Genomic DNA, 26,487 nt, shown 5'->3' with positions numbered 1-26,487 from the left:
CTCAGCTCTTCAGCTCAGGGCTAGCACTCTACCACTTCAGCCACAGTGCCACTTCTGTTTTTCTGGTGGTTTACTGAAGATAAGTGTTTCACGATTTTCCTGTCCGGGCTGGCTTTAAATCGCAATCCTCAGATCTCAGCCTCCTGAGTAACAAGGAGTACAGGAGTGAGCCACCAGCACCTGGCTCTTTACATCTTTTTTTTTTTTTGTCGGTCGTGGGGCTTGAACTCTGGGCCTGGGCGCTGTCCCTCAGCTCTTCAGCTCAAGGCGAGCGCTCTACCACTTGAGCTACAGCGCCACTTCCGGTTTTCTGGTGGTTTATTGGAGATAGGAGTCTCACGGTCTCTCCTGCCCGGGCTGGCTTTGAACCGCGATCCTCAGATCTCAGCCTCCTGAGTAGCTAGGATGACAGGCGTGAGCCACCAGCACCTGGCTCTCTACATCTTTTTGATAGAACTATTACACTATATTTTTCTGTTTTATTAGAGTATAATTGACAAATAACACTTGCTTACTTTCAAGGTGTACAATATGGTGTTTTAATATATGTATACACTCTGAAATAATTTCCACATATCATATTTTATTTAGCATAGCACAGAACCTGACATATAAAATACCTACTGAGTTTGATTGTGCAAAGAAAAAGTCAAAACATAAAATATAAAAACTTCTGTAATTGTACAAAGGCTGGGAAGAAAACAAGCTGATCTCTACCCTTAATCTTTGTTATCAGATCAAGGCAAGATGCTTTTGTGTCTCAAATCACTCTCATTCTGCTTCTATAAGTTCCTTTGTCTTTTTTTTCTGTCTGTCCCTTTTCTGTGACCATCAACCATAATGAGAAGAGCAGGTTAAAACACCAGCAACCTGCACTGTCCTCTTTATCCTCTCTATCCCTCTCAATCACTCACACTCACATATATCGCTCTTCCACACAGAACTACCAGGAACCTGGACACAAATCATACCATAGATGAAGCCCTGCCACTGTGTATATTAATAAGAAATTTATTTCCCTTTCTTGTAATCACACACAACACTGCGGAAACAGAGAAAGTATACTCTGAGAAAGCTTGATGTCATCTATAGCTACTGATTGTTTCTGTACACCCAGGACAATAGCTCATCTCTGATCTTTACAGAGTCAGCTGCATCCCAATTACCTGCTATTTTGATATTCATGTTGTTATCCAAAAGGAGATTTTCAGCCTTGAGGTCACGGTGCACAATCTTCCGGCCGTGGCAATAATCAACAGCAGAAAGAATTTGCCAGAATTTTCTCCTGGCTTCAGACTCATTTAACCGACCATGATTAGCAAGATAGTCTGTGAAAGAAGAAAGAATCTACTGTTATTCATCAAAATAAAATAATCTCAGTTTCAGCATTCAAGCTTTGAGGGATATTGTCTTAAAAAGTTTTTTTTCCCCCATGAACAATTCGTATTAAAAAAACTGCTGATTTCCAGGTTTGTTTTTTTTTTTAAACCTTTGGCAAAGTATTCCAGTATTTCACTGGAGTTCAGATAGTGAGAGTCCAAGATCTGATATCAACAAGTGACAAATCATCACAAACTCATGATGATTTTTATGCTAGGAACGTCCTGCTTTTCTGTTGTTACTAAAAATTTACTGAGTACAACTTACAATGATATTCAGTCTGCTTAAAATCCATGAAAGACAAGAACATGAATGAATTCTCTTGACATCCCATCAGACAAAGATTCACACGAGAACACATAGACTTGTTCTATAAACCACAGTTTATAGATGACAGATGACTATAAGCCACAACAGTAAGACAAACATTTCCAGGATATACTGTCTTTGTGCAATGTTACAATGTTTACTAAAGCAGCTTAATTTTATAGAACCCAACATTATAACTCATAGTCTCACCTGAAGATCTAAAAGTCATTTGAAATTTTGAGGAGGAGGAAGTCCAACATAAATCTTAAAAAAACTTATTTAGGATAACTTTCCTACATGAGGAAATATGGGTAAGTCAATACTAAATTAACACATTTTTTGTTGTAATGTATGTCTTTTACCAGTTAAGTTCCACGCCATTGGGTATCCTCTTTCCAATATTTAGTATGAAAATTTCTAACACTTGTATGAGACTAGAAAATCATGTTCACATTACAGAATCTCCCTTTATAAAATCCTCTGTAACTACAACTCTAACTCCTATGCTCTTTTTTGTTTTGTTCTGTCAGTCATGAGGCTTGAACTTAGGACCTGGGCGTTGTCTCTGAGCTTTTGTGCTCAAGACTAGTGCTCTACCACTTTGAACAACAGCTCCACTTCCATTTTCTGGTGGTTAATTGGAGATAAGAGTCTCCCGGATTTTGCTGCTTGGGCTGGCTTTCAACCACTATCCTCAGATCTCAGCTAGGCTACAGGCATGAACCACTGGAGCTTGGCTTGTTTCTCATACTCTTTAGATTAAAAAAGCTAAGAACACAGGGGTTAAGCAAGTTGGCGGAATTTGTACCACTGGTAAGTGAATTTGTTGATCTGAAAGCAGAGCCAGTGATTGAACTTATTATTTTAAATGTCTTTACTACAATCTTGTTGAAATCCTAACCATCTTTTTAGAACTCTGCTTGAATATCACCTTCATTTTGGGTCTCTGATGACTTCATATAGATGTAATTTTCCTTCTCTGAATTCCTTGTCCCATACTGTACCACACTGGGAATCTCTCAGATATCCTAAATGTTCCAGCGAGCATGTGTTCATACACACAGCCCTAACATGTATTCTGAATAAAAGATATTTATAGTCTCAGAGAATAGGAATCATGTGATTCTCTTCTGTACTCTCCATAATGTTTTTCATTATCCAGATCATCAAAGGTATTTAATATTAGTCTAGTAATATATTTGTCAAACCACCTTCATGATGATATAATAAACAGAATTATAAAAAATACTATATCATGTCAAAAGAATACAAGAGTGACTAGTCTATACCTTCTATACATCCTCTACTTTAAATGAAAACGGGGAGAAACTGAGATGTCAGATCATAACATCTGCCCTTGCCTTTTAGAGCCTATAGCTGACACCAATAGCTGTGAAGAAGAAAGGATCACTTCAGAATAAGGAAAACTGGTAGAAAAAAAAATGACCAATCTATCACCAGAAAGACTGTGTTTAGTAACTGTGAAGTGGGCAACATGGTTTATATACAGAATGGTAAATCAGTCTTGCTTCTACCATGGAGAATACAGACTGAAGGGTTGGTCTGTTGGGCCAACATAACCTACATGCTTTCTTTGAGGTGATAACTTTTCCTTCTACTGAAAATGTGGTTAGTAGAAAGACTGAGACTTCAGGATGGGAATGTGGCTTAGTGGTAGAGTGGTTGCCTCGCATACATGAAGCCCTAAATTTGATTCATTAGTACCACATAAACAGAGGTGGTGCTGTGGCTCACATGGTAGAGTGCTAACCTTAAGCAAAAGAAGCTCAGGGACAGTGTCCAGGCCCTGAGTTCAAGCCCCAGGACTAGCAAAATAAATAAATAAAAATAAAATTGAGATTTCATCAAAATAGACAAACCTAACAAATTCAATTTGAATAAGTGAAATCACTGCTTGTGGTAGACTGCATGCTTCTAGCAATTTCCTTGTATTAGAATGCTTGCATCTGTTAGACTTGAATCAGTTCTTTAAACTACTAGGAACCACTAAAGCAAATCTTCCCACAAAGCAAAGTATGCTTTGAGATATGTAGTTCAAAGATTTAAAGATTATTTACAATTGATTTACATGTTCAAGTTTCAGTAATACAGGCTAATATTGGTCAAAATTATTTATAATTCTCACATAGAAGCCAGCAAATTGTAATACAGTATACAATGTCAGTAACAGATATCAAACAGGTGAGTTCAAAGATTTTAATTTCTTTAAAAAACACAAAAGTGAAACAAATTTCAGTAATTTTTTTATAGCTTGAGAAATTACAAAACATAGTAGAACATAAGTTCTAAAATACGGTAGGAATAAGTTCGACAGTAGGAAAACTTGACTCTGAATCCTGGCATTATTTCTCACTGCTTTGTGACCTTGGCAAGTTATTTAGTCCCTAGATTAGTTTGGATTTCCCAGTAATAAACTCCAAGTTTCGTCCTTGGTGAGATACAACTGATCTGCTCATGAATTCTACCTTCATGGCAAAGAATCCTTTGAGGGGGCTTTAATTCTGTCCCTACACTTTTGGAATCTATGTGAGAAATACCATGCTTCCTGCAGTGTCCAGCAAGACTCTAATAACAAGATACTACGCATGTATACAATAGAAAAAAATTGAAACTTCTAACTTTGAAATATTTAACGGAGCAAATCTAAGGCTTGTAAAGATTAATGTAAAACAACTTTATATGTGGTAGAGATCTTTTAAAAGACCTCAAATCACTTCAGTCATATGAATCAACATAAAATAAATCATGATGAGAGTGATGAGAACAAGAGTAGCATACATTACTGCCCTCAATTGTGCTATTTTCAGGTCAATCTCAAAATATATAGCTTTCTTCCTCTTGGAATTAAATTAAACAAGAAAGTTAAACTATTTTGTGTGTAAATAGTAAGTCATCCATATATTCACTTGTTGAATAAATACTTGAATGACTTCTTTGTGTCAAGGGGTGTGGTTCTTTACTTCATACTATTTCTTTGTCAGTAGAGAAAAAGACAATAAGTACTCTAATAAAAATACTAATGACTGGGTACAACAAATGCCAGGGCAATAGTGTGGTCAACTAGAAATTACCTGGGGAGGTAATTTGACTGAGACAGCGTGATGGTGAGAGGCTTCTCTGAGAAGGTACTCTTCCATCTATTCCGAAGTGACCCATGCAATGTTTATGAAACTCAAAGGAGACCAACGAGGCTAAAGCACCAAGTGAAGGGCGAAGCTAAACCCAAGAAGTCCTAAGTGAAAAAGCCAAGTGAAAGTGCAAGGCTATGAATTTAATCCCAGTACAACACAAAACACAAACACAAACAAATAAACAAAAAACAGCTGGAGGGCTGGGAAGTTGGCTCCGTGGTAGAGTGCTTGCCTTGCATGCATGAGGCCTTGGGTACCATTCCTCAGCACCACACAGCAGAAAAAATGGAACTGGTGCTATGGCACAAGTGGTAAAGTGCTAGCCTTCAGCTGAAGAGCTGAGGGACAGCGCCCAGGCACAGAGTTCAGGCCCATGACCAGACCCAAAAAAAAAAAAAAAAAAAGAAACAACTTCAAATTGTGAACCCATTTTTTTTTTTTTTTTGGTCCGGTCGTGGGGCCTGAACTCTGGGCCTGGGCGCTGTCCCTCAGCTCTTCAGCTCAAGGCTAGCACTCTACCACTTGAGCCACAGCACCACTTCCGGCTTTTTTCTTTTTGCTTATGTGGTACTGAGGAATCGAACCCAGGGCCTCAGGCATGCAAGGCAAGCGTTCTACCACTGAGCCATCTTCCCAGCCCCGTGAACCCATTTTTATAAAGCTGTACAATTCAAACATTTTAAGTTCAAAATTTTAATCATCTCTGTGGGAATAGTCTTTGGATAGCTGATATGTCCCTAAGACAAATAGTTACAGTTTTATGATTCATATGAGAAAAACAGGTTAAGTAGTAAAAACTTTAAGTAACACTTCAAGGAAATCAGAAAAGATGGTATTAAACAATACTGGTGCTGGATGCCAGTGGCTCACACCTATAATCCTAGCTACTTAGGAGGATTGTGGTTCAAAGCCAGCCAGCGCAGGAAAGTCTGTGACTCTTATCTCCAATTAACCACTAGAAAACCGGAAGTGGTGCTGTGGCTCAAAGTGGTAGAGTACTCACCTTGAGCTGAAGAGCTCAGGAACAGCACCCAGGCCCAGAGTTCAAGCCCCACAACCAACTGCCCCCCCCCCACCAACAAAACAAAACAAAACAAAACAAAACAAAATACTGGCTTGCAGACAAGATATTGTTTGAAACATCCTTTTAATATAGTTTAATACAGCCTCAGGACAATAGCTAAATTTTCTTTACTGATTTTATATAATACTATTTTACTAACTGCCCAGAACTGTTTGTAGGCAATAATTAAAAAAGAAAAACAAGTCAAATGAATAACCTGGGAAAGTGATCTCACTCTTATTTAATACTACCAGATGATGATGATGTCGTATGATGATGTCACCTTGACAGTGTAAAAAACTCCAGACAATTCCTCCAATAGGTATTTTCATGCCAACTATTTTTGTCATCTCTATGGAACATCAAAATCTGTTGTGAATTATTTCTGAGTAATGAGTTTGACTGGACTAATAAATGAGTCATTCTAAACTGAACTACTGATGTTGTGTGCTATTTACTCAGTATGGTAGTGTTATAATAATATTTATAAATGCAATCTGGTCACACTTCTAACACGTTCTTTACACAGATAAATACATCCAGATAGCTATTTTGATATGCAATTATTTCTTAAAAAAGGAAGAAGTGTTCTCTATGTGCAATGGTTTACCCAACAGTACAATTTTTAGGAACTAGGACTCAAATGTCAAACTTGGAACTTAAGATGCTAATGAAATCAACAGATTGGTTAATTTGAACAGTTTAGTTTGAGTATAGACATACTATAAAATGGCTATATTTTTAGAAGGGCTGAAAGAACAAAGCCATACTGGACTGGTTCATTTAGAAGTAGACATTGGGAACCCAAGAATATATTAAACTGTGCTGAGCAGGAAGTTTCAAAGGAGCTCTTCAATGAAGTTAGTTAATAGTAAATAAAGGCTCTTGGGCAAACAAATTCATGAGAAGTCAAACTGTGGGTTTAGGCTTACTGGGGTCCCACACAGAAAATGATGTGAAATCACTTTTCAGTTGGGGAGAAAGACAACTGTAAAGGGGAAAAGCCAGCTATAAAAAAAAATTATTCATCTGTTCAACCATTTATAAATCAATTTGGTGACAAATACATGACAAGGCTATAGTGTTTCTGTGGTAGACGGTTTCCATTTCTTCATCCCTTCTCCACAGCAGAATTATTTATGTATATCTTTGTCATGTGACTTTACAATGTCTCCTAGAATAAGTAATGTGCACCCATTCCTACTTGGTCTCAGTCACGGGAAGTGTGAGTGGTTTGATTTGATGTCTTGCATTTCCACCATCAAGCACAAGAAAGTGTGCCCAGAATGAGAGACATGGCACCAGATCTAAACTCAATCTGTAGCCTGACATGGAATCACCCTGATGACCTACAAACTATTTGTTGATGTGAGTCATTGAATTTTGTGGCTGTGTGTTACTTAACGTTATCCTAGTAGAACAACAACTGGCATAAATTTTCATAATTAGAGAAAAAGAAGTTTGCTCAGTCATAAAAACTCACTAAAATTGTACAATGATACCTTCTGCTATACAATTTATGACTGTGATATTCTGTATTCCTTAACTACTACACAGACATTACTCTCAGACATCTTTCAATATGGAAACCAATTGGCTCTGAAGAACTGATCATGTAGACTGTATTAACTATTGGCTCCGTTACTGAAGATGATATAGTCACACCATTACTTAAGAAGACTAGTCTAACATTTCCTCTCAGAAGGTGGTTACTTGAGAACTTTTTTCCAAGCCAATTAACCCTTAGTCTCTTGTTTATTTCTAGGTTCAGAGGTCAGAAAGGGGCACAACTGACAAGGCAAGTTCTAAATGAATTATGGGTCAATTCCAGAAATAAAGAAAGATGAAAGGCATATGGGGGGAGGGTACTTATGGCTAACTCCTAAATCAGGGAAGTACTTTAAAAAATAACTCCCAAACAACATTAACTCATGATAAAAATATAAGGTGTATTATGTCCTAATATTAACAACAATTCAGTTTTTGGGAAATCTCTTAATACTTTCTAAGTAAACATAATTAGCATAAACCTCTAAAGTTGCCTTTAGTTGAACATTAATACTTTAATGGATATCAACTTTGTATAAAAATTTTCCTCTTGGGGCTGGGAAGGTGGCTCAGTGGTAGAGTGCTCGCCTTGCATGCATGAGGCCCTGGGTTTGATTCCTCAGTTCTTATCTTGTAAGTTCTAGTAAAGAAATTCCTAGGCCCACTTACTTATGACCTGAGAGATGTTAGATGTACTGTGTGGGTGCTTTCCATTGAGCAGTAGGGCTGAAAAGGACAGCATCTTACAGAAAAACAACAGAAGGCTAGAAGCCAGAAGATAACAAATCAATTCTTAGGGGCCCACAGGAAGGACAAAGGTAAATGGCTCCAGCGTAGGCAGCACTTCGGGATCTAACACAAGCCTTTCCCTATCAGAAACTAAGACCTGAATCAGTGTCCCAAAACAAGAGTACAGGGGCTGAGAAGGTGGCTCAATGGTAGAGCGCTTGCCTTGCATGCATGAGGCCCTAGGTTCAATTCCTCAGCACCACATAAGCAGAAAAAGTTGGAAGTGGGGCTGATGCTCAAGTGGTAGAGTGCTAGCCTTCAGCTGAAGAGCTGAGGGACAGCGCCCAGGCCCAGAGTTCAGGCCCCACGACAGACCAAAAATAAATAAATAAAAATAAAAATAAAAAAAACAAAAACACAAGAGTACACAGAGGGACAGGAGTGTAATCCATGGAAAAAGGATATAAGATCCTAGAATGAATCTTCTCACTATTTAACATATATCTTTTTAACTAAAAACTAAACTGACCATACTCATGAAAACTGCTATCCTAAGAACTTGATGACTCTGAATAACAGGGGAGCAGGCATGAGCTTGAGCAAGGTTCTTTTGTGGCCTTTAAAAGATTCATAGTCAGCAAAAGGACATGATTTCATAGAGTTGGGTTTGCAGATTCAACTCTTACACTGAATGATGTCTCCAAGCGGTTTAAGTGGTTAGTCTTGAGTGGTTAACTAGCAAAGAGATTAGCATGGGTTTCTAACCATCACTTTAGGAAACTAAACAAACAATTACCTTGTATGGCTGACACAAAGTTTGAAGTAAACCACCCTAAGGTACAGCTTGGTGTCTTTTAAAAAAAATTATTAATCTATACTTTTTTGTTGTTGTTGTTAAAACTAGAGTTTAAACTCACAGTGGTGAGGTCTCCCTGTAACCTCAGCTCAATGCTCTAGACCTACTGAAGTTAGAACATGGTTCTAGTACATGAAAAAAATGAATAATTCTTGTAGTTTCTGCCAAGTGCTGTTTCTACAGCTTTTAGAACAATAGTTTTCTAACCATTTTATTGTTGTTTAGTTAGCAGCATGACTGTTTTGACCTTTCCAATGTTTTTCATCCTTTGGTTCCTCCCCTTCTTCTAGAAAAAGAAAAAATAACTTAATAGTAAATCTATTTTGTTTTCCAGGAATTGGTTATCTACTTTCTATTTAATGATCTAACATTGCAAAAATGCCAGTAAAAATAAGTATGACACTTTTATAATTTTGACTGTGCACTTTAAAACTTGCCAATTCTGCTAGGTAGATGGGTCAGTGGCAGGGTACTTGCCTATTATGCACCAGGCCCTGGGTTCAAATCTCATGCAAAAAAAAATGCCATTCTAAGTTTTAAGCATAAGAATGTCAGTTAAATAAAGAATATTCAAATGGAGTTGAACACAACTCACAATGCTAGGGACTTTTGAATCTAGGAAAATCTAAGAAGAGCTAAAACTAAAGTATCTGGAGAAATTCTGAGCCTGTCTATTTGAAATATAAGGTGTTTTATGTTCTAATATTACTAACAATTCAAACAGAATATCTTATTGCTATTCAAATATTTGCGGATCATTATGTTCTTCTATAAATAAGGATGTTTACTAATCAAACAAGTTGGAAAAAGCCAGTGAGATCTGTCACTGTGTTTAGATTTGGTCTGTTGAAATCTACAAGACTAAAAACCAATGCCAGCATGGATTTATAATTCACATGCAATGAATTTCTGGTTCTATACTTCCTGAGTAAAATGTCATCATGCAAACTTTGAAGCCAGAACCCCTGCCTTTACCATATAAATACCCAACAGCCTAAGAACCTGTGTGTCTCTCCCTATTAGAGCACCCATACTCTGTTTAGCATGTGCCCATGGCCTTCTGTTTGTCTGCTTTTTGTCAGTTTGTCTGCTTGCCTGCTTGCTTACTTAATAAAGCTCTGCCAAGTTTTCTTTTTAATAAGTCATCATGCAGATGTATGGTAAAGATTAAATCCATAGTATTCTAAGCTACTATAAGTTGGTTGCAGTTTGTGTCATGAATGGAATAAAGTTTTATTTAATACAGGCATTCCCCATAAGATGTAGATAAAAGGCAGAAAAGACAGTGGGAGCTGAGGATGTGAAGTAAGGGTTGAAGCTGTAGTCTACAGTTAATAAGATTGGTGACAACAGTGCACATTAAGGAAATGGCACATGCAAAAGCTGAGTGCAAAAACAGTAATGCCTAAATACAGGGGAAATTATCATAACCAAAACACAGCTAAGGACGAACAGTTTATATGCTGTTTTAACAGGAGGTTTTCTAATCCGATTCGTGTGTGTGCGCGAGTGTGTGTAGACACTTCTAATTTTATAAGAAAGTCCAATGAAGTAGGGTTTTTAAAATATAACAATCAATGAAACGTAGCAATTCTGAAAAGCTGTAGTCTATACAGAACTATTAATAGCAATACATATATATGTACAAATGCACTTCTTCTTTATCTGTTTTCTTTTTCTAAATTCATATCAGCTCAGTTCGACTCTAGCCCAAATAAGACAATGTGTGGGAGTCATAATAAAGGAATAACTGTAGAATACTCACTTAGCTAGCATGTGCAAGACCCTTGTGAATCACAAAAATAGAATAATCAATGGAATTTATTGTGATTTTTGTCCTATTTGACTTTTTGCATGATATTTAACATGCCCAAGCAAAACTTCTGATCAACTTCTCCAAGATTGAACTATGCCTAGTATTCCTAATAGTTAAGAAGCCATTTTAATTTTAAAGTTACTCTTAGACTGTTTTTATTCTCCATGTCCAAGCCATTAAAGATTATGACATATGTCCACACAGACACAGACACACATATAAACGGAGACAGACACTTTTTAGACCAAACTTAAGACTTGAACCACAAACTGACATGTCATCATATAAAAAAGTAACCACTAAGAGCCATTAATCAATATCATAAAGCTTGCATATTTCTCATTAATTCTTATTTTGTACTGCTGAGAACTGAACCTAAACCTGTAAGAAGGCTAAGTAAGCATAATCATTATTATCCATAATTGATTTGAGTTTTTCTTATTTCTAAAGTCTGATTAGAGTGATAATGGATTCACTAAGATTTTTCTTGTTACCATACTCTTTCCAGAAACTGTATTAATTTCTGGCATTGTAAATCATTTATTTAGGAAGTTTTACTCTAACTCTTCCATTCTCTCAAGTAGTATGAAAAGATAATGTCTGTATTTTGGAAATGTAACATAGGGTAGTGAATAAGTCATGGTTATTTCTCTGTAATGAGTTCTACTCTTCCATCATTTTTTACTCTTTGCTATTATTACCTCCAGGATTTCCATTCAAGTTCCAATTTTGGCCTAATAAGACCTAATAAACGTAAACTGTTTCAAAGTTTTTGTTTTTTAAAAATAAAATGTGAAGCCGGGCGCTGGTGGCTCACCCCTGTAATCCTAGCTACTTAGGAGGCTGAGATCTGAGGATCACAGTTCAAAGCCAGCCCGGGCAGGAGAGGCTGTGAGACTCCTATCTCCAATAAACCACCAGAAAACCGGAAGTGGCACTGTAGCTCAGGTGGTAGAGCTCTCGCCTTGAGCTGAAGAGCTGAGGGACAGCACCCAGGCCTAGAGTTCAAGCCCCATGACCGACCAAAAAAATAAAATAAAATAAAATAAAATGTGAAGTTTTAATTGAAGCATTAGAAATGTATTAATTTGATAAATAGCCATAATGATGTCCTAAAACCGAGGAGAGATAACAACAGTGGGGATTTAAGTGTTTGGATTTTTTCCAAATAAGATTATTGAAATTTTAGCAGGTAAAAAGTGAATAGCCTAGCCGGGCGCTGGTGGCTCACGCCTGTAATCCTAGCTACTCAGGAGGCTGAGATCTGAGGATCGCGGTTCAAAGCCAGCCCGGGCAGTAGAGACCGTGAGACTCTTATCTCCAATAAACCACCAGAAAACCAGAAGTGGCGCTGTAGCTCAAGTGGTAGAGCGCTCGCCTTGAGCTGAAGAGCTGAGGGACAGCGCCCAGGCCCAGAGTTCAAGCCCCACGAGCGACAAAAAAAATAAAATAAAATAAAAAGTGAATAGCCTAAACAATTATACTGCAAGAAAAAAAAATGTGTTTCTGGATGTTGATGGTATTACCTCCAGCTTTTACCAATTTCTAATACACAGAGTGCCTCTTAGTTTCTAACATAAGCACTCACCAGAAGACATGGTGGGTTGAGACAAATCTACCATTCAAACCTCACCAGAGATTTCAACTAACTTTAGTAACTGGTAAGGAAATAGTATACAGTCACTATCATTCCCTTAGGAGAGAGAGGCCTTTGGACAAAGCACAGGATCTGAAAAGAAACCCCACATTCATCAGAATTTAACAGAAACTAATTGCAACTAGGATGACAAGATCTTCATGTAGTTAAGTATAATTAGCAACTTGTCAACTCTTACTAGATCCCAAGAGAAAGCAAACATGAGGTTTGCTCCAGCATTACCTCAGGTGAGTTACAGACTCACCCTGTCTACTTCATGCCAGTGTGGTAGTCTGTTCACTTATTAAAGCTTCTTACCCTGCTGTTCGGAACTCTCCAAGGTTCTGATCCTTAGTGGTGGTCTAGTGTCCCCAGGGAATATTAGGAAACCAGAGAGATCAGAACCTTTTTTTTTTGGTTGGTCGTGGGGCTTGAACTCTGGGCTGGGGCACTGTTCTTGTGCTCTTCAGCTCAAGGCGAGTGCTCTACCACTTGAACCATAGTGCCACTTCTGGCTAGTTCCTGGTCACTTCTAAATCTCAAATCTCTCATCCAATCTGGCCTCATGTATACCATTCCTTAGTCTATACCTGCCCTCTTGGCACACATGGCATATCACCAAGTCTTATTAAATTCCCACAGTATCTAAAACAATTCTTCATTTCTTACTTCAACCTTTTTTATTTTATTTCATTTCTTTTCAGCTTTCTTTCTTTTCTTTTCTTTCTTAAAGAAGCAGAGTTCAACAGACTGCAGGAGAGACTTATGGTCAATATACTTGGTTTGACTAGAGTCACTGAAACTAGGAAAAAACATTCCAAATGTGTAATTTCTTAAGAGTGTTTCTTCCCTTTGAGAGAGTACTCTAAAGTCCCTGAGCTAAAAGGAAAAAAGATAGCCTGTAACATCTGCCTGCTAACCTATTTGTCTAATGGTTAAATGTGGGTGTACGGAGGCAGAGGTAAAGGGTGGGGTAATGTTTCAAAGTACTGTCAGAAATAATCTCCAAAGAACTCTTGGTTTTATCTTACTCCTCCAGGCCTGTCTGTCCAACAACAGTTTATGCTGCCCCAATGTTTTCCTGTGACACAAAGTGCAAGATGAGGGTCCCCTAAGAAACTCTGAAATCTTTCTAAAAGAGTTTTACAGGTGAATTAGGAAAAGGGCAAGGTTATACAGAATTAGTTCCAATACAAAGCTAATTAATGAACTGCAATTTTTTTTTGTTTTGTTTTGCACATACTGGATAGAGGGTGGAAGGCAAAGGTATTACATTATGTTTGTCAGAGTCTTGATTCTGGCCTCGTTTCCCTCTACTTCTTCCCTGATGGTTGGAACACAGCCTTTGGTTACAATGGCCAGTTTTAAACCCAACATCAAGCAGCTATGTTACTGTGGTCTGCTATTTTTCTGTGCCTTAGTTTCTCAACTGTAAAACAGAAATGGTAACTGTATCTCCTTCAAAACACTTTAAGAGAATTATATAATTTAGGGTTAACCATATAAAATAAAGCTTGGTGTACAATGTCATTAATATATATATATATCAATGCTAACCTTCAAAATTCACCTGGAAGTTATTGCTTACTACCAGCCACAGCATATCTCTTTTTTTTGGGGGGGGTGGGTGGGGCCCAGTCGTGGGCCTGAACTCTGGGCCTGGGAGCTGTCCCTCAGCTCTTCAGCTGAAGGCTAGCACTCTACCACTTGAGCCACAGTGCCACTTCCAGTTTTTCTGCTTATGTGGTGCTGAGGAATTGAACCCAGGGCATCATGCATGCAAGGCAAGCACTCTACTACTGAGCCACCTTCCCAGCTCATCTGTTTAATTTTTTTTCAAACCCAGTTTGAGATATTTTACTACAGCAGCATAAATCAGATTAAGATAGAATATAAGAAAACAAAATGTTGTTGATATTTATGAAAGGAAAAATAGAAATATATGACAAAGTCGGAGAATGGAATAGGAATTGGGTAACTAGCTTAGTGACAACTCAAGTCTAAACTTCACAGCATAATATATTTTATTTAGAATATCTAAATAAATCTCATATAAGTAGGCCCCATGTAAAATAAAACCGTAGATCAGACACTATGTTATAAATGAGCTTAGAGCAAGAAAATAACCAAATTTCAAGTATCCTTATGGAAAATCATTACTTGAGACTTTTAAGATTACCTGCATATGACATTGATCAAGATAAACTAAATTCATAGACTGCCTTGTTAAATGGAAACTCATTTGTACAACAACTTACAGATAATAAAAAAGATAACCCTAGACAAATTATCTGCATATGAATGTACTTATGTACTGAACCTTGTTGGTAAACTGAAAATTTACATTCCCCTAGCAAATGACTAACAAGTACCATTTAGTACCATTAGTAACAGGGAAATGGTTAAAAGCGACATAAATATGCCCCTGAACAACTCTATCTTGGTCCACCAACTTGAGATATTAGTTAAAAACTGTAATTGTCAGTGTTAAAGAGTAAGTTCTCAGCTGGACGCTGGTGGCTCACGCTTGTAAGCCTAGCTACTCAGGAGTCTGAGAACTGAGGATCATGGTTCACCGCCAGCCCAGGCAGCAAAGTTCGTGAGACTCTTACCTCCAATTAACCACCAGAAAACCAGAAATGGTGCTGTGGCTCAAGTGGTAGAGCACTAGCCTTGACCTGACGAGTACAGGGATAGCACCCAAGCCCAGAGTTCAAGCCCCATGACCAACCAAAAAAAAAAGAGTAAGTTCTTTCAACCCCTTAATAAGCATTTACAGAGTATTTACCAAACACTGCGGGCTCAACACTCTGCCAGGTACTGAAGATATAATTAAGAAACACTCTTTGCCCACAAGGATCTTAAGCTAGTAGAAGAGACAGGCCTATAAGCATAAAATTATAAAACAGCAACCACAGAGATGGAGTCTTACACCTGAGCCACTTAACTTGAGTGAGTCAACAAAGACCTCTTGAGCCATTGTACCTTCAATAACATGTATCACTGCTATCACTATTACTGTCAAAACCTTATATGTGTAGCCAAAAAGAAGCACATTTCCTACCCAGATTTCAAGCCACAGTTGAAATAAAATTTTAAAGCAATAAAAATAGAAATAAAAATTACTGATACCCATTGGCATACATAAAGAAGTTCAAGGGCTGGGAAGGTGGCTCAGTGGTAGAGCACTTGCCTTGCATGCTTGAGGCCTTGGGTTCGATTCCTCAGCACTACATAAGAAAAAAGCTGGAAGTGGCGCTGTGGCTCAAGTGGTAGAGTGCTAGCCTTGAGCTGAAGAGTTGAGGGACAGTGACCAGGCCCAGAGTTCAGGCCCCATGACCGGACCCAAAAAAAAAGAAGTTCAAGATTTCAGATTTTCTAGTGGGTGAGACAAACAAAGGACAGGGAACACACACATTTTTCTAACTAAAAAATTTAAACGAGGCCTGATGACAATGCTAGCACTCAGGACGCTGAGACAGGAGGGTCTGAGGCTGTCGTGAGCCACACAGCAAGATCTTGTCCAGGAAGAAAAAAAAATCTATCTCTAGGACAGCATTTAAATATATTTAAAGGACCCACCGAAACACACAAGTAACTACTGCATTGTCCAATAATGCCTCATATAATATTATGATCAAATTTTCTCTCAAAGAAATTTTCTCTCAAAAAAATCACTGCAATGTATTCTGAAATCAGATTTCATACTTAAAATTACCTTCAAAAGTACCCGTATTTGTAGTGGAAAATAAAACTAGTGCTTACCAGGGAGGGAGATTTTACCTCTTCTACAACATAGCCACTTTTGTCATGAAGCTTTTATACAATACTGTAAACGCATGAAGCTGGTGGGTGTGCAGATTCTTAATAAGACACGACAGATGGACATGGTTAGTAAAACATGGGTAAGAATGTGGAGAAGAGGCAGCTGATGACAAGCAGAAAAATGTACAATTCTCACTTGCATTTAGGTGTGGGGAACTAATTTAAAAGCTACTTAAGATGCCTGTCTAGAACTGTAAAACAACACTTTTTATAAGTCACTTACTCCAGTTAAACAAATCACAATATTAAAGAGTTTATCTTTATTTGAAGTAAGTCACAGTTAGGTTTTTATATAGACAGAACTAGTCAGGGTACCAAGTGACAACATCATACAACTTAGTCAAGGAGTAAATAAAGAAAAAGAGGCAAGCAATCAGTATCTAGTTTGGCCAAACCATCTGACAATGGCAAAATATTGTTTGAATAATATTGGCTCAGATCTTGGGGCTTTTTTACTGCACATATTAAAACCTACTGCATAGTAAGGTATGAAACAATCAAGAGATTTCAACAAGTAAATAAAACATTGGGGGCTGGGAAGGTGGCTCAGTGGTAGAGCGCTTGCCTTGCATGCTCAAGGCCCTGGGTTCGATTCCTCAGCACCACATAAGCAAAAAGAAAAAAGCCGGAAGTGGCGCTGTGGCTCAAGTGGTAGAGCACTAGCCTTGAGCTGAAGAGCTGAGGGACAGTGCCCAGGCCCAGAGTTCAGGCCCCACGACCGGACCCAAAAAAAAAAAATAAATAAAAAAAAATAATAAAAAAAAAATATTGAATGGAGAAAAGCGAATGAGTCACTATAACACTAACATCAGTAGAACTTCTGTGTGTTTCCCTCTCCTTCAAATGCATTTATTTCATATTGAAAACTAAAATAACAAAATAGAAATTCCTTAAGAGAAATCATGAGATAATTTTTTTGGAGCAGGAAATATTTGCTATCATGCACTTTGTCATAGTAATTTTCTACCTGCATTATTTCTAGTTTTGCTTTCCTCAGTCTTTGTTTCAAATCTTTAATGAATTCTACCTTAAAATTGATTTTCAATTTTTAAAATACAGACATGAATGTCAAAGAACGGTCAATCTATACAAAAGAATAAAGCAAAGTGGAATAAAAATGCTTTCAAACTATACAAATTTTAGATAATTTGTAAGGGAAGAAAACAGATCTGAGGAGGAAAGACAACTCACATGCCAACTTTATAGTGCTGGCAGTCAAACTGCACTGAATCTAACTTGTATATGATTTTTTTCACATAAACTTTCAACTTACTGTTGTAATTGAATACAGCACTACTTTAAGATCTTGAAAAGGTTCCTTGAGAGGCAAAGTACTCAACCATGTCTAGATGTAATCTGATCACTAGACTCAGCAAAGTTATGTTGGTCAGGGTAATATATATGCCACTGACAAAGCTAAAAGAAATCACAATTCATGCTAATACAAATTAGTTATGAAGTGCTTGTCATAGTATAGGTATTCAATGCATCTCTGGTAAACGAGTGGATGAAGTGTACAGAAAATGGTTACTTTCACATTTATCAATTAAGGCACACAAATTAGCTTTTAAAAAGCCCACTAAAATTAAAGAAGCAGGTTTCCCTTTAGAAGGCACAGCCTACTTTAATTCCTCCAGAAAACTACATTAATTTAAGTTATCCTTATTTAATTATACTTTAGGTGAATCAAAAGAATATTCCTTGCACATAGGCACTAGGCATTTCAGCTAAGAATTTATAGCTTGGGGCAGCCTAACACTAAATTCTGAAGAACTCATAAAAGACAAAAGAGGTCACAAGTAACAACAGCAAAAGTCATTTTTATTTATACAGATACACACTAAGTGAGAAAATATAACTCTATGCTGAAAAGTATAATTAAACTATTTCTAGAAAACTCATGCCTAGGCTGGGAATGTGGCTTAGTGGTAGAGTACTTTACCTAAGCATGCATGAAGCCCTGGGTTTGATTCCTCAGTATCACATAAACAGAAAGCCAGAAGTGGCACTGTGACTCAAGTGGTAGAGTGCTAGCCTTGAGCAAAAGAAGCTCAGGGACAAGCCCCAGGAAATCAAGCCCCAGGACTGTAGAGAATGAGAGGGAGAGAGAGAGGAAGGGAGGGAGAGGGAGGTGGAGGTAGAGGGAGAGGGAGGGAGAGGGAGGTAAAGAGAGAGGGAGAGAGAGAGAGAGAAACTCATGCCTAATAAAAATTTTAACGTAAGCAAAATCAAGTTCATTTCGGTTTTAGCTCTGTTGAATATAATCTTGCTTCATGCTCATTATCTTTATCTTTGTTTACTTTAGGTAATTTTATAAAAGGCATTTTTTTTCTTATTTTAAAGATACATGACTGGAAAAACAGCAGCATGATCAAATAATTTGTATTCTGCTTTTCAACTAACTAAAGATAATGAATTAGGGAAAATGGAAGCAATTCAGAACAATTATTTTTTAAAATCAACAAAATGTTTATATTTTTAGACAGGGACATCTAGCTTCATCTTTTCCTCAAACTAATAATTATGCCAAAAACTCTATAACTGTACTTTAGTATCATATTAATATTTTTGCAATGGATATACAATAAATGGGTTATTTAAAAATGATAAGCAAAGAAGCATTTATACCTTTCAAGGAAATGTCTTTTTTTTCCGTCTCTTTTTTGAATTGTTATTGTAAAGGTGAGGTGCAGAGGGTTACAGTTACATAAGTCAGGTAATGAGTACATTTCTTTTTGAACAGTGCCACTCCTTTCCTCCCTTTGTCCCAGTTTTTCCCTCCTTTCCCCCCACCACAAGCTGAATAGTTCATTTTCAACATAGTATCTAGAGAGCTTCCCTGCTGCATTTGTTCATCCTTTATCCTACCACTTCTGTGCTCCTCCTTTACCCTCCCCCAGACAGATCAACTTGCCAACAGACAAAAAGTACAGAAAACAACAGCAACAAAGGAAAAAAAAAAACAACACTTCTTGCTTCCATTTCTTGAAGTTCATTTCGATAAACTACATATGATCATATGCAAATAGTTATTGAGCCTTTGTGATCCTCTTCTAATGTCTTTTCATAAGAGCTTTTTCTTACTAATTTTCAGTGTAGGGGCCTAAATTCTCTTTCTAGGCTTTAGAGAACAAGTCAACTATACATCTAATGGTAATTATATTTATGCTTCCTTTTTTTCAGAAAGCCTATAGCAAAGAGAAAGATAATTACTAAAAAACAAACAAACAAACAACAACAACAACAAAAAACACACACAGGCCTAATACATGTAGAGTAAGATCAAAGAAGGCTATTCTTAGGAGAGGTTGCATAAGGTACATCACCTTTACAATAACAATAAATTTTTAAAAAGGCCTAAAATTTATTAAACTAAGGATATTAAACTAGTTTTAGCTGCGTAGTATATGTGCAGAAGGAATGCACACTTAAGTTTTCAATATTTTGTGTGGAAATGACTTATTCACTCAATCATATAATGAAACACTTGGGACTAATGAACTGTTAATAATGTTGAGAAGAGATTGCATTTGCATATAGCTCAAATTTGTTTGTTCCTATGGTATGAAACTATTTTTCTGCTTTTCTTCAATCCCCAGATTGACTTCTAGATGTGCAAATATTTATTTGAGTGCTGCTAGGACACTTTTAGGATGTAAATATTTTTACTGTTATTGTAAAGGTGATGTACAGAGGGGTTATAGGCAGGCACTCACATTTCTTTTGAACAGGGTGCTAGGACAATTTTTAAAAAAGTTATAGAAGAGCTATTCTGCTGGTCATGAGAAAGAAAGGTAGAAAAAAGCACTAGCACTATCTTCCATCTGTAGTCACACCATCAGCACGACTCTACCACTACCATCTGGGCCATTACAATGGCTCTGAATGAGCACAGTAACGCAAGTGCAGACCTAGGACTGCAATGGCATGTTATCACTTATAAAATGCTCTCACATATATTCCCTTGTATCATCCTAATGAATGAATGTTCACTCCTTGTTGGGTTACCTCAGCAAACATGTATTATTAGCTCTAAGTAAACGATATAACTACATAATAGAGCTAAGATCACTATAAGGGCCCCAGAGCTCTAGTTGAGTCTCTTTTCTTACTACAGCCCTATACATTGCATCTATTCAAAACTCCCCCACTAGGTTACCTCATTTGTAGACAAGATGATGTTTAAGCTAGGGAAAATAACTTACTATGTACTTGCAAGAACAATACATTGTTTTAGAATGCAATGGCCACCAACTAAACTGTATAGTGTTTGATTAGCAGATTTGAAGGCAGAGTATAGATAGATACATGGGGTATGTGCAAGGATCAACAAAATGTTGTGCTCACAGATGGAGAGACAAATGCGCAGAAAAAAAGAATGAAACTATGTGACACTACTCTAACCAGCTATGGTATGCTGAAATATAATAGGCGCTAGAACACTGGAAATGACAAGCTACATAACATATCAATTATAAAAGATGCATAGCCTGACAGAATTTAGGAAAGAGTAAAAAAGTCCTTACTTTGCTAACAATTCAAGAACACACTGACTGAGAGACCATAATTGGTAAAGAGACACATATTCCAGCAATAAGTCACTCTTGCCATAATCTCCTGTTTAGTTGGATCTTCTCCAAAAGATCTATATTCTAAAATGTCTCTAAACTGAACTGTAGAGCTATCTCCTTTTTCCAAATGAAAATATACTTTTTTTTTGCAAGAATAAAACATAGCACACCTACTACAAAATAATGCATGATAGAAACACATGATGTGCACGCTTGTGGTCCTAGCTATTTAGGAGGCTGAGAACTGAGGATTGTGGTTCAAAGCCAGACCAGGCTGGGAGGTCCAGGCATGCAACTCTTATCTCATCTCCAATTAAGCCAGCAAACCCCCTCCCCAAAACAAACAAACAAAACCCTGGAGGTAGAATTGTGGCTCAAGTAGTAGAGCACTAACCTTGACCACAAAAGAGCTCAAGGACAGCATCCAGAGTTCAAGCCCCAGGACCAGAATACACACACCCACACAAAACACAAAACAGAAACATATAATATGCAAACAAAAGCCCTCACAATCTCACTTTATTATATAGCTTGATTCCTATGTCCAAGTTTCCCTCTATATAATGAAAATATATAGGTAGAATAAAATATAAGCATTTGCGCATAAATATATTTAATATAAAAATAAATCCAAGCTGGGCTCAAAGTGGCTCACGCCTGTAATCCTAGCTACTCAGGAGGCTGAGATCTGAGGATCACGGTTCAAAGCCAGCCTCGGCAGGAAAGTTCATGAGACTCTTATCTCCAATTAACCACTAGAAACCGGAAGTGGCACTGTGGCTCAAAGTGGTAGAGCTCTAGTCTTGAGATGAAGAGCTCAGGGGCAGTGCTAAAGCTCAGGGTTCAGGCTCCACAACTGACCAAAAAAAATAAAATAAACCCATATGAGCCATACTTTATAAACTATGGTTCAAATATCTGTGTCCCCCTCAATATTCATATATTGAAATCCTCAATGTGGAAGCATTAGAAGGTGGGGACTTTGGAAAGGGAGTATATCCTAAGAGCACTATTCAAGAATCAGTGCTCATATAAACAAGCTATTTACCTATTCTACCATGTGAAGACATAGGGAGGAGTAGGTGCTACCTATTAAGAAACAAACTCTTACTAGACACCTTGGGCACTTTGATCTTGGATTTAGCAGCCTCCAGAACTATGAGAACTATATTTCTTCTGTTTACAAGTTACCCAGTTTAATTTATTTTGTTATAGTAGACTTAAAGCATGCTTCAAAGAGTAAGCATATTAAATAGTAACAATATATTCTAAAACTCAAATGCAATTAGACTACATACATTCTCACTTATTTTTAATCTCTTAAAAATTTTTAGTAAAAATTATAGAACCCATCAAATCCACTTACATTTTTTTTTTGGGGGGGGGGGGTCTGGTCATGGGGCCTGAACTCTGGGCCTGGGCACTGTCCCTTAGCTCTTCAGCCCAAGGCTAGCACGCTACCACTTGAGCCATAGCACCACTTCCGGCTTTTTTTTTTCTGCTTACGTGGTGCTGAGGAATCGAACCCAGGGCCTCATGCATGCAAGGCAAGCGCTCTACCACTGAGCCACCTTCTCAGCCCCTCCACTTACATTTTTATTCCTACCATTCATTTACATATTTTCCTTTTTAAAAATAAGTCTAGAAAGTTTTTAAGTGTTAGTTAACAAAGTTGTATAAGACTTGCAAATTAAATTCCTTATAGAGTGTGGAAACAAAGCATCATGACAGGTTGAGACTTTCAGCTTTCCTCAACTTTATATTCTTTCATGTTCTGCAACCACAGACACATTGTATACTTAGAATATATGTATGGAAATAAACAGGTAAAGGTGGTAGTTTCAGTAAAGCAAACTTGAGATAAGCAATAGAAATGGTGAGAGCAGCCACTAAGAAAATGAGATATATGCCATGTGGCCAATGTTACAAAAAAATGCTTTTTTTTCTTAGCTATGTCAGAGAAATAAAGGTTTTCTTATATTTGATACTGTGACAGGCATTAAATGCACCATTCTTACCCTTCACAATTTAATAAGTGACTGTATTCAAAAATCATTGCTTATAATAAAAGTAATATCTATTCATATATTTGTACAGATTGCCTGGCTATATTTAAAGAGATTAAAAGCCCAATGGTAAAAAGCTTGTTTAACATACATAAGGCTCTTAGTCTGACCCTCAGCACCTCAAGAAATTAAAATTTAATGCACTTACTAATTCTTTTTGCTCATCCAGTTACTGAGTGCCTATTAGGTGTATATACTTCATGTTGAAAATATAGAACATAAATAAGACAGATCATGTCTTTGAGAAAACCACACTTTACCATGAGAAAATACATGAGCTAAGAACTGTACTTTATACCAAGAACATCATGAGAAAGTGAGTGAAAAAGACCTCTTCTAATATGGGGACTTATAAGGTAACTTCATAAATGAATTGTGAACTGAGCTAAGAAAAATGAGGAGAATTCTGCCTGGTAAAAATGAGGGTGAGTGAATTCTGGAGTTGTGATAATAATATATTCTATTTGGCCTTATCTATATTCTAGGCATACAACCTCTAAAATTTCTGGAATTTCTGAGTGACAGGGGTATCTTTTATCTCTTTTTGACCATATTACAGTTCAGTATGAAGGCTAGTCGCTATATTCTAGCAGCTAGAGGAACCAATTGTCATTAGAGGGTTAGAGCTTTCAACTCTGCCCTTGGACCCTCAAAAAGGAAGAAAGGTTGGAGATAGAGTTCATCACCAATGGCCAGTGATTTTTGTCAGTTATGCCTATGTAAAAGGAACTTCAATAAAAACTGGATCCAAATTACAAGGTCTGATGAGGTTTTAAGTTGGTGACATCCAGGTACTAGGGGTTGTGTGCCCAGAGAAGACATTAGAGCTCTACCCTACCACTGGCCTACATCTCTCCTTCCATTTGGGTTCCCAATCTGTACCTGTTATAATAAACCAGCTAATGTAAGCAAACTGTTTTCTTGAGTTCTGTCAGTCATTCCAGAAAATTACAAAATTTGAGTGGAAGTCATGGTGGACTACTTGTTTTGTGCCTGGCCCAGTCCCTTAAGTGTGTGCAGTTTTATGTTAACTTTGTATGTTTAGTGTGAAAACTGGACTAATTGTAGTATACTCAATTATGGAAGAACGGGTTGGTGGGAGTGAAAATTCAGAAAAGTGATGGCATATTTAGAGAAAAACACAGAGAACAGAGGACCATCCAACTTTACTTGAGGAAATGGAAAGAGGAAAGTAATAATTATTAAGTACTACATACTACAGCATTCTTACTTGTTCATTCCAAATGAGAATCTGAGATTCAGAAAGTTAACTTCGAAAGTTACTTGTTAGGAGACAAAAATCTAGTTTTGTAGATCTTAATTGGCCTTATTTGCAATTCTAGAATCGGGAGAGCAGTCTGGATCCAAAATGGTGCAGAACAGTCCCCCTCCACCACATGGGCAAGTTATATTTATAGACAGAGAAAAGGAAGTGACCTACAGAAAACGGAGGTAAATGCATGCTTACAGCTTGAGTCTGTTTTATTGCAATATGAAGAAATGAAGGAAAACTTGAGTAAATCTGGCTTTTCTTGTTTATAGTAACTTGATTTTAGCACTTATTTTATAGATGACATCATAAGTGGTATTCTCTCATTAACTGTGCTACAGATAGTACTTATGGGTCACAGAAACAGCTATCTAAGATGTTTGCAGGAATTTGAAGGCTCTGTTTCTAACTTGAACAATTTGAAAATACTAACCCTTCAACTTGGGCCTAGGCAAATATCCAATGTGTAAACCTTTTTGATGGTAGGGGGCTAAACCTTCACACTATGTTCCCAACATGTGTCTTATCAAGTGCTATGCAGTTTGACTGCACATGTGCTGACTATCAATTGCTCCATTTTTCTGGTCTCCATTCTCCTTTCCCACGGCCTTAGACAACTCTGTTTCTTTACTTTATTCCACAATACAATCCTTGGGGTGGGGGTGAGGGACATTTGAGAATTAGGTCTCCCATCTCCCATTTAGGACTATTTGGTAAATAAATTATTTTTTGAATTATTGTACTGTCTGTGATTGGCATACTCTGCAGTGGGTAAAACAGGCCCAGCTGGGAAACTAACATTGGGACACTTGTGATTGAGACTTGGCTACTTGTTATAAGGTAGGGTTCTAGTGTGTTTACATATCAAATAGGGTGCAGTTCTCTATAAACAGAGCAGCAAACTAAACATTCACACAGTTAATCTATGGCTGAGCTGGGGTAAGAATCCAAGCCTAGAACTCCAAAGTTCATTATTTCTTATACAGCACACACAGGAAAATAATGGGAAATAAAACTGGAAAAGGAGCCTAACTCTGTATCAAAACAAGCCTTAATTATTAAAGAAACTGATAGAAAAAGAGCTACAGAAGATTTAAAAAATTGCAAATGAAATTAACTGAAAATCAAGTACAAAATAACTGTTAAGAAAAATACTAGGCATGAGGAGCTGGGAAAGTGGCTTAGTGGTAGAATGCTTGCCTAGCATGCATGAAGCTATGGGTTCCATTCCTCAGTACCACATAAAGAGAAAAAGCAGGAATTGGTGCTGTGACTCAAGTGGTAGAGTGCTAGTCTTAAGCAAAAGAAGCTCAGGGACAGTGCCCAGGCTCTAAGTTCAAGCCCCAGGACTGGCAAAAAGGAAGGAAGGAAGGAAGGAAGGAAGAAGGATATGTGGCACGAGATTAAGTGGGATGCTAATTATAAACTAGAAGCTAATTAATGAGAAATTGGGAAATCGAAATATAAAGTATATGAAAACAAAAACAAAAATATTTCAAAGAAAATCTGTAAGGCTATAACTGAAATCTTTCTAATTTCTTCCTTCTCCATCAAATCTTGGAAATAACCAAAAAGTATAATCAACTAATAATTAGCAATTATATAAAAACTAATGGAGAGCTGGGAAGGTGGCTCAGTGGTAGAGCACTTGCCTTGCATGCATGAGACCCTGGGTTTGATTCCCTAGCAACACATAAGCAAAAAGAAAAAAAGCCGGAAGTGGCGCTGTGGCTCAAGTGGTAGAGCGCTAGCCTTGAGCTGAAGAGCTGAGGGATGGCACACAGGCCCAGAGTTCAAGCCCCATGACCGGACTCCCCAAAAAAAACAAAACAAAAAACAAAAAAACTAATGGATTAGATTTGTGAGCTACAATAAATTAGATGGAACTAAAGAGGAAAACCATAGGCTAAGAACAACATGGACCTTGAAAGATCTCTCTTTCTCTCTTACACACATACACACACACACACACACACACACACACACACACACACACACACACACACACACACACACACACACACACATCACAGAACATTCAGTGTTTTATGCCCAAAAGTGTATACAGGAATAGGGAAAAGGCACGGGACAATCAACAGCATTGTTAGTTCAAACACCACTCACTACAAGTACATTTAAGTAAAATCAGTCTGAATTCTTACACTCCCTTCGATGTAGTTAGTGCCAGATACGGAAGTAGCTCTTTGCTTATAGTATAGAATGTTAGCTTTGATCCATAACTAAGGCAGGCTGATGATAATTTGCA

At 37.4% G+C, this 26,487-nt stretch overlaps 1 protein-coding gene across 2 annotated transcripts in view; it reads right to left on the bottom strand.

Annotated features, from left to right (window-relative positions):
- Window positions 1-26,487, bottom strand: part of Sik2 (salt inducible kinase 2) — an 89,665-nt gene that overhangs the window by 36,277 nt on the left and 26,901 nt on the right. For both annotated transcript variants that reach the window (XM_042682787.1, XM_042682786.1), the window contains exon 4: window positions 1,167-1,328. In XM_042682787.1, coding sequence (XP_042538721.1) covers window positions 1,167-1,328 — 162 coding nt within the window. The remainder of the gene's footprint in view (window positions 1-1,166; window positions 1,329-26,487) is intronic.

The sequence above is a fragment of the Dipodomys spectabilis genome, unplaced genomic scaffold (assembly GCF_019054845.1).
Source record: "Dipodomys spectabilis isolate Male_0828 unplaced genomic scaffold, ASM1905484v1 ptg000076l, whole genome shotgun sequence".
NCBI lineage: Eukaryota > Metazoa > Chordata > Mammalia > Rodentia > Heteromyidae > Dipodomys > Dipodomys spectabilis.
The sequence above is the reverse complement of the archived record's forward strand: the minus strand, read 5'-3'. Positions and strand labels throughout refer to the sequence as shown.